The sequence below is a fragment of the Schistocerca americana genome, chromosome 7 (assembly GCF_021461395.2).
Source record: "Schistocerca americana isolate TAMUIC-IGC-003095 chromosome 7, iqSchAmer2.1, whole genome shotgun sequence".
Taxonomy (NCBI): domain Eukaryota; kingdom Metazoa; phylum Arthropoda; class Insecta; order Orthoptera; family Acrididae; genus Schistocerca; species Schistocerca americana.
The window spans coordinates 299825995-299841908 of NC_060125.1; the positions used below are offsets into that span (position 1 = coordinate 299825995).

Genomic DNA, 15914 nt, shown 5'->3' on the forward strand with positions numbered 1-15914 from the left:
TTTTGCTTCAGTTTATCACTTTCACTTTACAATGAAATGTTTATCTTCTGCAACAGTGCAAAACTTCCACAATGGCAAAAGAAGATAGCACTTCACAGGTACTGCTAACCGGTATTACACCAAAACAAAACACTTATATTTATATCAGACAACACCAAACTCGTCTCTTTTATGAAATACCACCTCCTACTAGCTAATGGTTCCTCAATCTGGTACACAGCCTCTACCTACTGATCACATACACCAGGGACAGCTATGGCGTGCCAAACCACATGCAAGCCAGATGTGCAGGCTGAGATTCAGCATGTCTCAGCTTTGCTCAGCCCTTCCTCGATGTACCTAGTACAGTGCGACATTTCATTTAGTATTGCGGTTTGATATCATTCAGTGAGCACTTCTCTTCAGTTCACCAGAATCATGGTGTCACCGCAGTTAACTCTTCACTATTTGTTCATGGTAAGAAGGATGGTAACAGGTTCATTAGCAGTTTCACAAAAGAGGCAGTCTAGTGACCTATTGTCACAAGTCACATAAAGACTTAATGACAAAAGACAGGGCTGGGAATTCTTGATGTCTATTACACAGTCACATAACTGACAGGTACTGCAAATTTGCTTTGAAATTACATCACAGTGCCGTGAGAAAGAATTTAAAGATTTAGTTGACAATGAAACAGCAAAAAACTGCAACAACTGACAGATGGGATTCAGTGTTCCACTGACACTTAAAGCTCACTATTGTTGAATCTATGGAGGTAAAAGGAGTGCAGGATTGAAAATTAGAATTGTCAGAAAGGCTTACGCATCTCATGTTTTTAGTGGACTAGGCTGCACACTGCCCACAAAATAGCATTACAAGGTGAGAAACAACTTATTACTGGTTTAAAGTGGGTGCATTCAATAATCAAATTGCATTGTAGAAGGTACAGATTGTGATAAACACAGTCCAATCGCCTAAGCTCACAGGCATTAAAGAAAATGGGAAGTTTGAAGAGTTCATTGTCACCTTCAAAGAACTATAAGGATAGTTTTTAAATGTTTTGAGGACACTGCCAATCTTACTTCTGTTTTTGAACTATTTTCAAAACTGTTTGCCATTTGAGTTGAAAGTGCTCATGTGCATGTGCAAGATGTAACTGACTGACCTGCAGTGTATTTTAAAAATAAATCCTTTTATATTAAAATTGTCCCAAATGTCTACATTGTCTTCCTCAGGTAGATTTTTCAAGTCTCCATAATGAGATTGCAAAATTGCTACAATATTTTGATCAACATGTGTGTGAGAAAGATCTTTTTCCGATTATGAAACTAAATACACCGTCGTTATGGCAACCTAAGTGCGAAAATCTGGGAAATAGTCTGTGTCTGTCCATATGCTGGCAGTCTGGACCAGATAAAAATTATATTATGTCTTCAGTCTTAATTATTTAATTAAATAATACTGAAAATTTGTTTCATTTGTGATCTGTGTTGTGGCAGTGAGAGATGTATGTAGCCAGCCTGAGTACTATGACATATGAGCCAGGGCATAGCTTGTGAGCTGAATTCTTTGCAACTCCTAACATATAGGGAACAGAAAATCACTGGTTAGAGTATCATGGCTGTACACAGATATTCTTCTAAACTTTCTGTGCTGGCAAATAAATTTACATTCTCAGAGGATCACTAACTCCTGAAATCACAAATGTGAAACACTTCTAAACATCACCTCTGTCGCAGATGGTCCAATGTTTTGCCTCCTGCACCCAGGAGGGCTGCCAGCCGGCACCAAGGTTCTGGAAGCAAACAACATTCAGACCTTTCAGCTAATGAGCCTGGGAAGTACAAGGATGTTCTCATTAGTCATCTTATTTACCTGGTAACAGCCTTCTTGTGATAACAGTTGCCTCCAGCTAAGACTTCTTGCCAGTTAATTTCCAACTTAAGTGGTGCTGGAAAGTCTCTAGCACAACATTTAACTCCCCATGTGAATCTTTCCTGTAGTTCACTCACTTTAGGAAGATTAGTGAAACTTATCCCATCATATCCAGCCAGCAGACCAAGAAAAACCTGCTGACGGGGTCCAAGTATGCCTGATGTGGGCTCTTATGTTACAAACAAGTAATATCACATTTCCATGGCATGGCTATATGCCAGGACAGTCTCAGAAGCACCCTGCCTCAATTAAAATTGAAATCTCATAACAATTATTGCCCCTCTGAACCCTCATCTCAACATATTTCACAAGGGCTTCAGTTTTCAAAACATACTCGCCATAATGTACACAATTTGTGATGATAACTTTGTTTTGACTGCATCATACTGCAAAGCATGAGTGTGGCACTCTATAGTCCTTTTCCACTGCTAAAATAGTGCCATTACCTCCAAGCACCAAAAATATTTCTCTTGCTAAAATATTTAGCTAAGCAAGCAGTTTTCTAACAATATGGTCCTCAAAGATTTCTTGTTAGTAGTCCGATGAAATGAAAATGTATTGTTTTATATGTAGACTGCACTGTGGGTATCCATAGTCTAACCAGATGCACACACGTGAGATGCAGGACTTTTTTGAATGTCTAAGAGCTTCTTACATAGAGCCTGATCCGGGTGAGCTCCTTGATCTCTACCTTTGGTAATTGTAAATCAATTTGATTTGTTAGTCATCGTATAATATGGTCAAGGGTTAAACTGTTTGTTGTGAACTAGTTGTAAGCTTGTTCCATTAATCTCTTGGGTGGTGAGGGTGTATTTGGGCCCTTCATCAGTATACTAATTTCATTACCAAACCTCACAGTTTTTTATGAGTTCTCCCAATATCCTTTGTAAATCATTTCTGTAAGTCAAGAACAGAAGGAGACCAAGGACTGTTTTCTCACTCTGAACTTACTTTCATTCCTGCATTCCTGTCATACAGTTTGTTAATGTGACTTTCTGCTTTCTGTTGTTCTATTGTTAAGGTATGACTCCATCCATGCAAGGTGAATGCCTTTAAAGCCAACCATTTTATTTTCCTCTGAAGAAGTTGAATGCCTTGTTAAGACCACAAAATAAAATCAACATTAGTTTTTCTTTTCCTACCAGAAATGAGTTCTTATAATGCTTTCTCAGTAGAGAAACCTTTATGGAAGCCTGAGCAGTTGTTAAAATGTTATTCTTAGACAAGTGGTTCAATATTCTGTTGTAAGCTACCTTCACAAAACTTTATAACAACATGGGAAGGAGGGAGATGAGTCTGCAATTAAGAGTTCAACTGAATACCTTCACTTTTATAAATAGATGTTATTGTGACATACTTTAAGGAAACTCTTGACTCACTGGCTGTTTACAAATTCAGTATTACAACATCACAGTTAAAAACATTTGTCAGTGACCCGATGGTTTTTGTAATCTCTGCAACAGATGATGGCAAAACATGTTCGATGGAGGAGTAATCATGAAACTAATGATTTTTCACCCTTATAGTTACATGAATTCTGTTTCACTTAAATATTGAAAACCTGTTCCTTCTTGTGACAATTTATCCATAATTTTCTGCCATTATATCACAACTCTCCCGCTAATGACAATACTTCATTCTCAGATAACCATGTCATAATGGTGCAACGGATGATTGGATCTGCACAGCTTGGTACAGGTGGTTCCTCAGGTTATCAGTATCTCCGATCTACTCTCAGGTGAGTAAAATACTTAAGGCTGAATTTTGTTACAGAATTTTTGTGGCTACTGAGAGAAATTTAGAATGAAATGAAAGCTACACAATTAAATTGTCAGTAATAAGAAAACATGGATGTATAATTTTGAGAAAAATGAGATGTTGAGTGCCATTAAACTGACAAAAGTATATGTGGTGGGATGAGTGGAAGATTGGAGGGAGAAATAGTAAACATATGAAATAATAAATTTAATTATAAATAAACATGGAAACTAAACATTCATTAATAAATACACTGATATAACATTTAAATCTACAACATAAGAAACTGAAATGTAAATAAAGTGAAAGTGTTATAACCTTTAATCACCAATAATTGCGTGGATATTCAAACACACTCACTTAGAAACAATAGCTCGTTACATGATAACAACTCAGTATCTCTTATTCGACTGCCATGCCGTGACATGCGGCCGGCGCCGTTCGTAGCTAGGTGGCGCTCCCGCGTTCAGCCGAGTTTGCCCGTACTGTCGTGGCGGCACTGTTAAATGTCGTGGCACTGTCACAACACTTTTCCCCCCTTGAAAAAAAAAAAAACACTCACTTCCTTGGAGACATGGACAGTGCGGAGACATCCATGGCCTCTTGTGAGGCCCCGAGAAGATCCCGCGGAGAGACACGAGAGTATGGTCGAAAATGTCCAGGACGGAAGCTTGTGCGTGGAACATGCCTCCTGGACAAGATGATGGGTGAAAACTCCGGAGCAGCATCCATAGGTGTCGTGGACCTGGGGGTGTGCTCCAGGGAGATGGGTCCCAGAGAAGGCGGCGTCGCGACTGGGGCCGGTTCCAGCGTACTCGGAAGCGGTAGCGACGTTGGCTGCATCAACATGTACGGTAGATCGGCAGCAGCGACAGGACTGGCTTCTCGGGCTGGTGGAGGCGTGGCCACCACTCGTGGGTGCATCTGGTCATAATGGCGCGAAGAGCCTTGGCCACCCCTGGAATCCATTTAGGGCGAGATCCATACCCTCATGCCCACACATCGGTGCCCACTGAGTATTTTCCCGCACTAGGGGACACAGGCCTGACAGGGTGAAGCAGGTGCAGTAGAGTGCGCGGTTGGCGGCCATGCAAGAGTTCAGCAGGGCTGCGATCACCCAGAGGCGTGAAGCGATAAGAACTCAGAAATTGCAGCAGAGCGTCATCTGTGGAAAAATCACTAAGGAATTTTTTCATCTGGCTTTTGAAAGTGCGGACAAGGCGCTCAACCTCCCTGTTCGATTGCGGATGGAAGGGCAGTGCTGTAACATGATGAATCCCTTGTCCAGTACAAAAATCATGGAAGGCCTGCGAAGAGAACTGAGGGCCATTGTCCGTGACAATCGTGGATGGAAGACCTTCTAGCGCAAAGATTTTGGACAAAGCCAGCGTCGTCGCCGCAGTAATGGGCGACGAACATCAAACAACAAACAGAAACTTCAAGAAGGCGTCAATCAACAGTAGCCAATAAGTACCGAGGAAGGGGCCGGCAAAGTCAGTGTGCACCCATCCCCATGGCTGCGCCAGATCAGGCCACGGAGAGGGCATTGTATGAGGTGCAGCCAGTTGTTGAGCACACTGACAACACGCAGCAACCATTTGGGCGATGTCCGAATCAATACCGGGCCAATAAACATGCCTGTGGGCCAGGGACTTAGTCCAAGAAATACCCCAATGGCCTTCATGCAACAGTTTGGGAACATCTTTGCGAAGAGAGGCTGGCACCATGACCCGTGGAGATGCGCCATCCGTGGCCAGAAGAACAACACCATCAGGAACAGACAGACGAAGGCGCAAGGCATGGTAGTTGCGAAGGGGATCCGATGCCCGGCCCTTGGTCCTGTCCGGCCAACCCCGTTGAACAAAACCGATCACCTGACGCAGGACCAGGTCCCACGCAGTAGCTGACGCGACCTGCGAACCTGTAAGTGGAAAACCCTCAAACCGCACGACATTCTTCCTCGTCAATGTGGAAACAGAGTAGTTCATCACGATTGAAAACTGGGTCAGGGTCCATCGGCAATCGCGACAATGCGTCAGCGTTGGCTTGCTGGGCTGTGGGGCAATAGTGAATCTCATAGTGAAAACGAGACAAGTATAAGGCCCAATGTTGCAGGCGGTGAGCTGCCTTATCCGGAAGCGATGCCAATGGGCTGAACAGAGAGACCAGCGGCTTGTGGTCGGTGATGAGGTGAAACTTAGAACCATACAAAAAAACGCTGAACTTTTTTAGAGCATAAATGATAGCGAGCGCCTCCTTTTTGATTTGAGAGTAACGCCGTTGTGCATTGTTGAGGGTCTTGGAAGCATAGGTGATGGGTCGTTCTGACCCATCCTCATATCAATGGGCGAGAACAGCCCCTAGGCCATACTGTGACGCGTCAGTCGCCAGAACCAAGTGCTGACCCGGACAGAATGTGGCAAGACAAGGCACCGACTGCAAATGAGCCTTCAGGCGGACAAAAGCCTGCTCACACTCGTCGGACCAACAGAAAGGGACGTTTTTGCGTAACAGCTGATGCAGAGATGAGCTACCGCCGCTGCAGATGGAATGAATTTGTGATAATAAGCAATCTTGCCTAGAAATGCCTGAAGTTCTTTGACCGTAGACGGCCGGGGTAGAGCGTTAATGGCTGCAATGTGCTGACGTAGAGGACGTATACCCTCACGGGACAAGCGGAAACCAAGATACATAATGGAGGGTTGGAAGAACTGTGACTTGTCCAGATTGCACCTCAACCCAGCCGAATGTAAAACCCAAAAAGAGTGAACGGAAATTGCGAAGGTGCTCCTCAGTGGAGGCCCCCGTGACAACAATGTCATCCAGATAGTTTATGCAGCCGGGAATGGAAGCCGTAAGCTGTTCCAAAAACCGCTGAAAAATGGCCGGCGCACTAGCGATGCCAAAGGGTAACCGCTGGTACTGATACAACCCACAAGGAGTGCTGATGACGAGAAATTCCTTGGAAGAAGCATCCAACAGCAACTGATGGTACGCCTCCGATAAGTCAAGTTTGGAAAAGAACTGGCCCCCAGCGAGCTTGGTAAATAACTCCTCAGGACGGGGAAGAGGATAAGTGTCAATGAGGCTCTGAGCGTTGACAGTGGCTTTAAAATCACCATACAATCGCCGACTCCCGTTTCGTTTAGAAACCACCACGATTGGCGATGCCCATTCACTGGAGGTAACAGGAAGGAGAATCCCTGAAGCTGTTAACCTGTCTATCTCAGCCTTGACAGGTGCACGCAACGCCACCGGAATAGGGCGTGCCCGGAAAAACTTAGGGCGAGCTGTAGGTTTAAGAGTAATGTGGGCTTCAAAATCCTTGGCACGACCCAGACCAACAGAGAACACGGACGAAAATTCAGAACACAATCCATCCAGCTGTTGATACGGAATATCCTCAGATATGAGGTGCATATCATCATCAATGGAGAACCCGAACAACTGGAGAGCATCATAACCGAACAGGTTTTCAGTGCCCGCATGATCCACCACATAAAACGTGAGGGGCCTAACAACAGACTTGTAGGCAGTGGAAGCATCAAACTGGCCAATGATAGGAATTTTCTGTTTATTATAAGTTGTCAGATTTCGCGTGACTGGAGACAAGGGAGGGGATCCCAACTCCAAATAAGTGCGAGAATTAATGAGAGTTACTGCAGAGCCAGTGTCCACTTGCATGCGAATGTCTTTATCCAGAACACGAACAGTAACAAACAACTTATTTGTTTGAGAAAGCACGCAGTTAACATCCATGTCCGATGCCTCGTCCTCGTCGACAGGAACTTTAGGGGACTGACACACAGAAGCAATGTGGCCTTTTTTCCTACATTAATTACACGTGGCCCAACGTTTTGGACACGCGGCCCTGTCATGCTGTACGAAACAACGTGGACAAGAAGGAAGTGCGGAACAAACCTGCTTCTGTGGTTGCTGTTTTCGCTGCGAGCGTTGCAGCCCAACGCGACGTTGTTTACGCGAGTGAACCGCCGCCACATCTTCATTCTCCTGTGAAACAGGCAAATTGTCTGTGTCGAAAGTTGACTGTACAGCGCCTACATCACACCACACGTCTATTTGCACGCCAGCAGCGTGAGACACTTCAAAGGATTGAGCGATGCTTAGAACTTCCGACAATGACGGGTTTGGCAGTTGTAGGGCACGTCGCCGAACTTCTTTATCAGGAGCAAGCCGTAGAATAGCATCCCTAACCATTGAATCAGCATAAGACTCATGATGAGTGTCCGTGACAAACTGACATTTCCTACTCAGACCATGTAGTTCCGCCACCCAAGACCGGTAAGATTGATGGGGCTGTTTACGACACTGGTAGAACGCCACGCGGGCGGCAACAATGGTGTTTTTTCGGTAATAGTTAGACAATAAATCACACATTTCTTGGAAGGACAGAGAGGCAGGTTCCCGCAGAGGGGCTAACTGATATAGCAGCTCATAGATCCATGGGGAAATCCAAGATAGAAATAATGACTTACACATAGGAGCGTCGACAACACCGAAAGCCAAGAAGTGTTGCCGCAAACGCTTCTCATAATCCTTCCAGTCTTCAACGGCCTTGTCGTAAGGAGGGAATGGAGGCAGAGAAGAGGAAGACAGACGATGAGTAAGCGACGTCGACAACGCCTGAATAGCAGCCGTCAGCTGTGTTTGTTGTTCAATGAGCGCTTGCATAAGCTGTTCCATGTCTGCCCCGTCATGAACACACAAATCCACAATGCAGTGAAAATATCCCATCCTCGTCGCCAAAAAGTGTTATAACCTTTAATCACCAATAATTGCGTGGATATTCAAACACACTCACTTAGAAACAATAGCTCGTTACATGACAACCACTCAGTATCTCTTATTCGACTGCCGTGCCGTGACATGCGGCCGGCGCCGTTCGTAGCTAGGTGGCGCTCCCGCGCTCAGCCGAGTTGCGGAGCGCCTCTATCGCCGTTTGCGCGTACTGTCGTGGCGGCACTGTTAAATGTCGAGGCACTGTCACAACAGAAAGTACCAATGAAAAAATCACTAACAGTAAATATAAGTATTACAGTCAAAACTGCTAGAGCAAAAGTCACACGAACATGCAACAATTATAGATGAAAGGATTTTGTTCCTTGATAACTACAGAGCTGTACCACAAGTGATAGAAAGAAGGGGTAAATGAGACAGTGTGTCAAGCGTGTGAGTGGCCTTGATCAGATGAGAGAGAGAAAGGTACAATGCAGGTACAATGAAACAGTTCATTCAAACCCATACTACAGACTAGTTAAGAACCTGCTATTTCTGATTTTACCTGTGTCTGTTACTAATTCGTAAGTAATGATAAAGGAGAGGAGAATCATGAGAAGGGGTACCTTCTGCAGTTATCTTCTAGAGCTTCAACCAAAGAATTTTGTAAATACTTTGAGTAACTAACACGCTGTGAACTGACAGTTTCTACACAACATTCATTGATACATTTATTTACAATTATCAAATGCAGCTTTTGTTGTCCAACGTATGATGTGCATCTACCTTATGATTATCAGGAAAGCCTTCTCAACACAGAGTTTAGATTAAGGACAAACAAAACCAAGACAAGTGTAATGAAGAAATCAACATAGTTATATAAAAAAACAGAAAACATTATACTATCTGAGAAACAAGCCTGCAAATGATGGCTATGGCTGAAGGGAAGGAGGTGCCACATAGTGCCATTAAGGGAGATGTTTTTGAAATAAACTACTGTAACAGGGCAGTTTACGGAAATGAAACATTTGCCATGGGAAAATAGGAGCATTTGAAATGCCATGCTACAGAAGTTTATGATAAATAAACAAGACAGAAAAAAATTTAATGAAGAGATACCAAAAGAAAAGAATCATAGGACGAAAGCTGTTGGAAGCTCCTAACTGTACAAGGTTCACATTAGTGCAATTTAAAAAAAAACGGGATTATTGTCATGGGACTGAAGTACTATGAAGAGACAACTAGTGTTGTTAGTGTTGTGAAGTTAAGCGTCCTAAAAACATGAGATCATATTTCCTGAACAAGATGATGTAAAGTTACAACCAAAATTCAGCTTAATCACGACAGTTAACATACAGCACTATTCAGGATGCCTAATATAAAGGCTCTGAAGCTGTAGAAATATATAAAAGCTAAAGTACAACCGTAAAATATGTAAAATAAAATGATTAAAAGAGTGTGCGGTGACATCTGGTTGGCAAGCCATGTGGGATACTCCCATTCCTGAGAAAGATCTAGTCTGAAAGAGTGCTTGTTGGTGGCTGACAGGCTGTAATTATCTCTAAATATATTACATGAATGACCTCAGTGCGTATTTCGAAAAGCCTTGCTGGACAGTGATATCTTCACCACCTGGATATCTTCACCTCCTGGAAATTCATCCATGAGATCATTGTGAAGAAGGCTGATGTTATCATCCATGAAGTGGAAGTCAAGAGCAGCTGCAGCTTTGAAAAATGTTAACTATGTTGTTATATCTCTCTATATCCAGAATGAATTTTCACTCTGCAGCGCAATGTGCACTGCTAGGAAACTTCCTGGGATATTAAAACTGTGTACTGGACTGGAACTCAAACTTGGAACCTTTTGCAGGCAAATTCTCTACCAGCTGATCTATCCCAGCATTAGTCACAACCCATCCTCATACCTTTATTTCCATCAGTACTTCATCTCTTACAGTCAAAACTTCATACAAGTTCTCTTATGCGACTGCAGGACTAGCACTCCTGGAAGAAAGGGTGTTTTTAGAGACACGGCTAAGCCACAACCTGCAGGATTGTTTCCAGAATTACTTTTCACCCTGCAGCAGAGTGTTTACTGACACGAAACATATGCAAGAGAACTTCTGTGAAGTTTGGAAGGTAGGAGATGAGATACCGGTGGAAGTAAAGCTGTGACGGCAGGTCGTGAGTCACGCTTGGGTAGCTCAGTTGGACACACAGTCAGTCGTCTTTCGGCACGCTAGCGGCACGGATGTCTTTTTTAAGTCCTTGCCGCGCAGCTCGCTCGCGGAGTTGTTTACGTGATTCTGCCGTCTTAGTGCGCTATATTTTGTTCGACAGAAAATGGCTTATGCCCACAGAAAATAGACGCTGAAGATTAGCTTTGCACCTGAATATGCCCGAGTCATGGTCAAGTAGCTCAGTTATAGAGAATTTTTCCACAAAAGGCTAAGGGTTCCAGGTTCGAGTCCCACTCCAGCACACAGTTTTAATCTATCGGGAAGTTTCACCTCTCTGCATATAAACAGTATTCCTCCAGCCACAATGAAAATGTGAAACTTCTTACACCAATCCAACAAGATGCAATCCTACACCAAGACCTCGCCACCACCATACTCATCCCATTACTCATCACAACCCTAAAAACGTATGGCATGACTAAGACAATGTAAGCAAAGTAGTCTGCCTGACACATGAAACACAATTTTCTGTTCTTAGACGTAGAATGCCACAGCATGCCATAAATTATTTTCCAGATAGTTTAATATCTTCACCCCATTTTACTCGAAAGTCAACATATACAGAATTCTTCAATTTAGTATTCATCACCATTTGGAAACTGCAATCAAAGTATTATTGCAAATTTTAAAAGTGTTGAAAGTGTCAGATGGATAATCTTAGCAGAACTCTGCATTTAACTGATATAAAGAATGATTTTCATATATTGTCAGCTCAGTAAAGTCACTTGAATATGTTATTTGAGAAAAAAGCTCTTTTATCACCTATGCCATAGTTATCATGTTCACAGGAATGAAATGAGAAGTTTAGTATTAGATGTGACCAATAATTTCCCTGATACCTCATGGCAATTAATTCAGATTTTGACCTGACTTTCTCCTTGGTGAGACTGAAAATCTCAGAAGGGTGTTTGAAGGTCAGATTCAATAATAATTACCAACAAACTACTACAACAACATCTGACACCAATATGTGTAATTAGTTGACAATATGGAGGGTATTTGTCAAATGAAGCTTTGGCATTAGTCATTTCAGTCTTTAATTTTAACAACTGAATCATTTCTGAAAGTACCTAATTCCCTACATGTGTCATGTTTAACATGGACACCATACCATGCTACTACTTGACAACAATTTTTACATTGGAAAAAAAAGTTGCAGGTTCACATTTCCAAAGAAAATAAGAGACATCAATAGCTTCCAAAATTGCTATGAATATACTAATTGAAAATATAATGATCTGCTGCTTTAATTTGTCTGAAAAATGACTACCACAGTTTAGAGTCTCAAATGATCACAAAAGTCAATACACAGTCTCTGTCATCGTCGATATAGTGTGTACACATCATAATGACATCACGCATGACTTACAACCAGACTCACCTGCAGGAAGAAAGCTGTTGCATCAGGGCTTACAACGTAAATTTCGTGACAATCATCTGCTATGGTAAAAATGCCATGCAGAAGTTACAAAGTTTTATAAAAGCTCATTGAATAAAGACATTCATGCTCATATGTGGTACTTATTTGCAGTAATGAATATGAAATTAAATTGAACACGCCTACCCTTCAATCACACAGACTGGCAGTCGTGAGAAGTGACGTGACACCTGTAGAACTCTTTCAACATCTTCTGAATAGAATAAGGGCAGCTAAGCTCAGTAAAATGCAGTAAATGAAGTAAATGAAGCAGGCAAAAAGGAATACAAACGTCTCAAAAACGAGATCGACAGGAAGTGCAAAATGGCTAAGCAGGGATGGCTAGAGGACAAATGTAAGGATGTAGAGGCTTATCTCACTAGGGGTAAGATACATACTGCCTACAGGAAAATTAAAGAGACCTTTGGAGATAAGAGAACCACTTGTATGAACATCAAGAGTTCAGATGGAAACCCAGTTCTAAGCAAAGAAGGGAAAGCAGAAAGGTAGAAGGAGTATATAGAGCATCTATACAAGGGTGATGTACTTGAGGACAATATTATGGAAATGAAAGAGGATGTAGATGAAGATGAAATGGGAGATACGATACTGCGTGAAGAGTTTGACAGAGCACTGAAAGACCTGAGTCGAAACAAGGCCCCGGGAGTAGACAACATTCCATTAGAACTACTGACAGCCTTGGGAGAGCCAGGTATGACAAAACTCTACCATCTGGTGAGCAAGATGTATGAAACAGGCGAAATACCCTCAGACTTCAAGAAGAATATAATGATACCAATCCAAAAGAAAGCAGGTGTTGACAGATGTGAAAATTACTGAACAATCAGTTTAATAAGCCACAGCTGCAAAATACTAACGCGAATTCTTTACAGACGAATGGAAAAACTAGTAGAAGCCGACCTCGGGGAAGATCAGTTTGGATTCCGTAGAAATACTGGAACACGTGAGGCAATACTGACCTTACGACTTATCTTAGAAGAAAGATTAAGGAAAGGCAAACCTACGTTTCTAGCATTTGTAGACTTAGAGAAAGCTTTTGACAATGTTGATTGGAATACTCTCTTTCAAATTCTAAAGGTGGCAGGGGTAAAATACAGGGAGCGAAAGGCTATTTACAATTTGTACAGAAACCAGATGGCAGTTATAAGAGTCGAGGGACATGAAAGGGAAGCAGTGGTTGGGAAGGGAGTAAGACAGGGTTGTAGCCTCTCCCCGGTGTTATTCAATCTCTATATTGAGCAAGCAGTAAAGGAAACAAAAGAAAAATTCGGAGTAGGTATTAAAATCCATGGAAGAGAAATAAAAACTTTGAGGTTCGCCGATGACATTGTAATTCTGTCAGAGACAGCAAAGGACTTGGAAGAGCAGTTGAACGGAATGGACAGTGTCTTGAAGGGAGGATATAAGATGAACATCAACAAAAGCAAAACGAGGATAATGGAATGTAGTCGAATTAAGTCGGGTGATGTTGAGGGTATTAGATTAGGAAATGAGACACTTAAAATAGTAAAGGAGTTTTGCTATTTGGGGAGCAAAATAACTGATGATGGTCGAAGTAGAGAGGATATAAAATGTAGACTGGCAATGGCAAGGAAAGCGTTTCTGAAGAAGAGAAATTTGTTAACTTCGAGTATAGATTTAAGTGTCAGGAAGCCATTTCTGAAAGTATTTGTATGGAGTGTAGCCATGTATGGAAGTGAAACATGGACGGTAAATAGTTTGGACAAGAAGAGAATAGAAGCTTTCGAAATGTGGTGCTACAGAAGAATGCTGAAGATTAGATGGGTAGATCACATAACTAATGAGGAAGTATTGAATAGGATTGGGGAGAAGAGAAGCTTGTGGCACAACTTGACCAGTAGAAGGGATCGGTTGGTAGGACATGTTCTGAGGCATCAAGGGATCACCAATTTAGTACTGGAGGGCAGTGTGGAGGGTAAAAATCGTAGGGGGACACCAAGAGATGAATACACTAAGCAGATTCAGAAGGATGTAGGTTGCAGTAGGTACTGGGAGATGAAGAAGCTTGCACAGGATAGAGTAGCATGGAGAGCTGCATGAAACCAGTCTCAGGACTGAAGACCACAACAACAACAACAACAAGCTCACTAAAAGTTCTACAGAGTACAGATTGTACATTTGTCATGCATTGGTCCCAAAAGCAATATGCACATTTTCTTGGACATTTAAAACAAATTCTTTTCCCACCTTGAGAAAATATAAACACTACCTTACTGCAATCACAGTTTTTTATGGAAATTCACTTCATTAAATTTATGCAAAATAATCAAGTTATTACAATGACTGAAATGAGACAATCAAGAATCAGAATGTAAGACCAAATTAAGCAAATAAAAATAAGAACCTCAATCACTTTCATACAGACTGGAAAAAAAAAAAAAAAAAAAAAAAAAAAAAAAAAAAAAAAAAAGAATAGCACTCTATAAGTATTCAACATGCGACCTTTAGTTCACAAGTCTAGAGCCTTAACCATTGTGGTGCATAGCTGCTGGGTAAACTAGTATAATTTTTAATGGTTTAGTGTCTCAAGAGAAATTATTTTCGCCACATTTTCACAAACAAGGTTCCACCAGAGTGGACAGCTGCACAGTGTGTGAAACCTGGCACCCAATCCTACACCACTGTATGGGTGGTTTCAAAAGGTCAGTCCCACCCCTGGTGTCTCAGTGGCAAAGAAATCTTTACTATATTTGGAAGTAACTGAGTCACAATGCTAACATTTTAATCAGACCAAACAGTGACAGTTCATACCTACATGCTGTATATGGTGCACAAACAACCTACTTTTTTTAAAACTTCTGCTGTTATTAATCTGTAGTATTGTACAATTAGCCCACAGCAACAGGCAAGGAAACAACGACAGAAAAGAAACACAGGAATTGCAAAATGACACCACATTACATATAGTTCAGCAACAAGAAAGCAACCTTCACTCTAAACAACTTATATCAAAAGTACTGTATGAAAAGTAAATGCACTGTAGAAGCAATGAACAACTGTAATAGCACATTTATAAAAATAAATAATGGTATCCATCAATTACTTACTTATCTGTGAGCAACAGAACCAGATTCTAATTGATTGGATTATACTGACTAGCTCAGTTAACATTAGGAAATTCCGCTGCAAGTTTTGCAAAGAACCTATGGTGAGGCCAACACTCACTTTTAGGAATGAGCAAAAATTGTTGCTGTAGATATGGAGATGACCATCTTTCGACTGGATGGTAAGCAGAATGTAACTCACATCTAACTTGACAGTTTTTTTTACACCCAGACATGGGGCCCCATAACATCTGCTAACTCTGCTACATGGCTAATCCGACACTACTCAGGATACCATGCCTTGGATCCAAGTACAATCTATGTCCAAGACTTGTGTGCAGAGGTTCAGTGATCGTGGATCAGGATAACACGATAATGTGTTTAGAATTGCCTGGAGTCCACAGCAAGATGCACTACCATCATAACTGCAGCAAAAGAGGTTGCTACACCACTATGTAAGAGTCTTCACTTCAATTGCTCATGAGTATTTGGGAGTCACTACTTTAAGTCTGATGCACTCAAACAACATAATGAGTAAAGAACTAGTGTGCAAGGTAGGAACGTGATGTAAACCTTACTGTAAAACGTGTGAGTTCTTTATTGAAACTTCCTGGACGATTAAAACTGCAAGGTCAGGATTCAAAACCAACAACATATTATGTTCTTTATTAGTGTCAATTGATCTATTACAACAATGGACCTGTGTTTAACTTTTTACACCTTCCTTCTTCATCTTATGTGAAGGTGAAGTGGTGACATC

At 41.8% G+C, this 15914-nt stretch overlaps 1 protein-coding gene across 1 annotated transcript in view; it reads left to right on the plus strand.

Annotated features, from left to right (window-relative positions):
• The window catches only part of LOC124621820 (tryptophan 2,3-dioxygenase), a 421662-nt gene that overhangs the window by 402813 nt on the left and 2935 nt on the right, over positions 1–15914 (plus strand). Inside the window, exon 8 of the mRNA XM_047147258.1 lies at positions 3559–3652. Within this exon, the coding sequence (XP_047003214.1) occupies positions 3559–3652 (94 nt within the window). The remainder of the gene's footprint in view (positions 1–3558; positions 3653–15914) is intronic.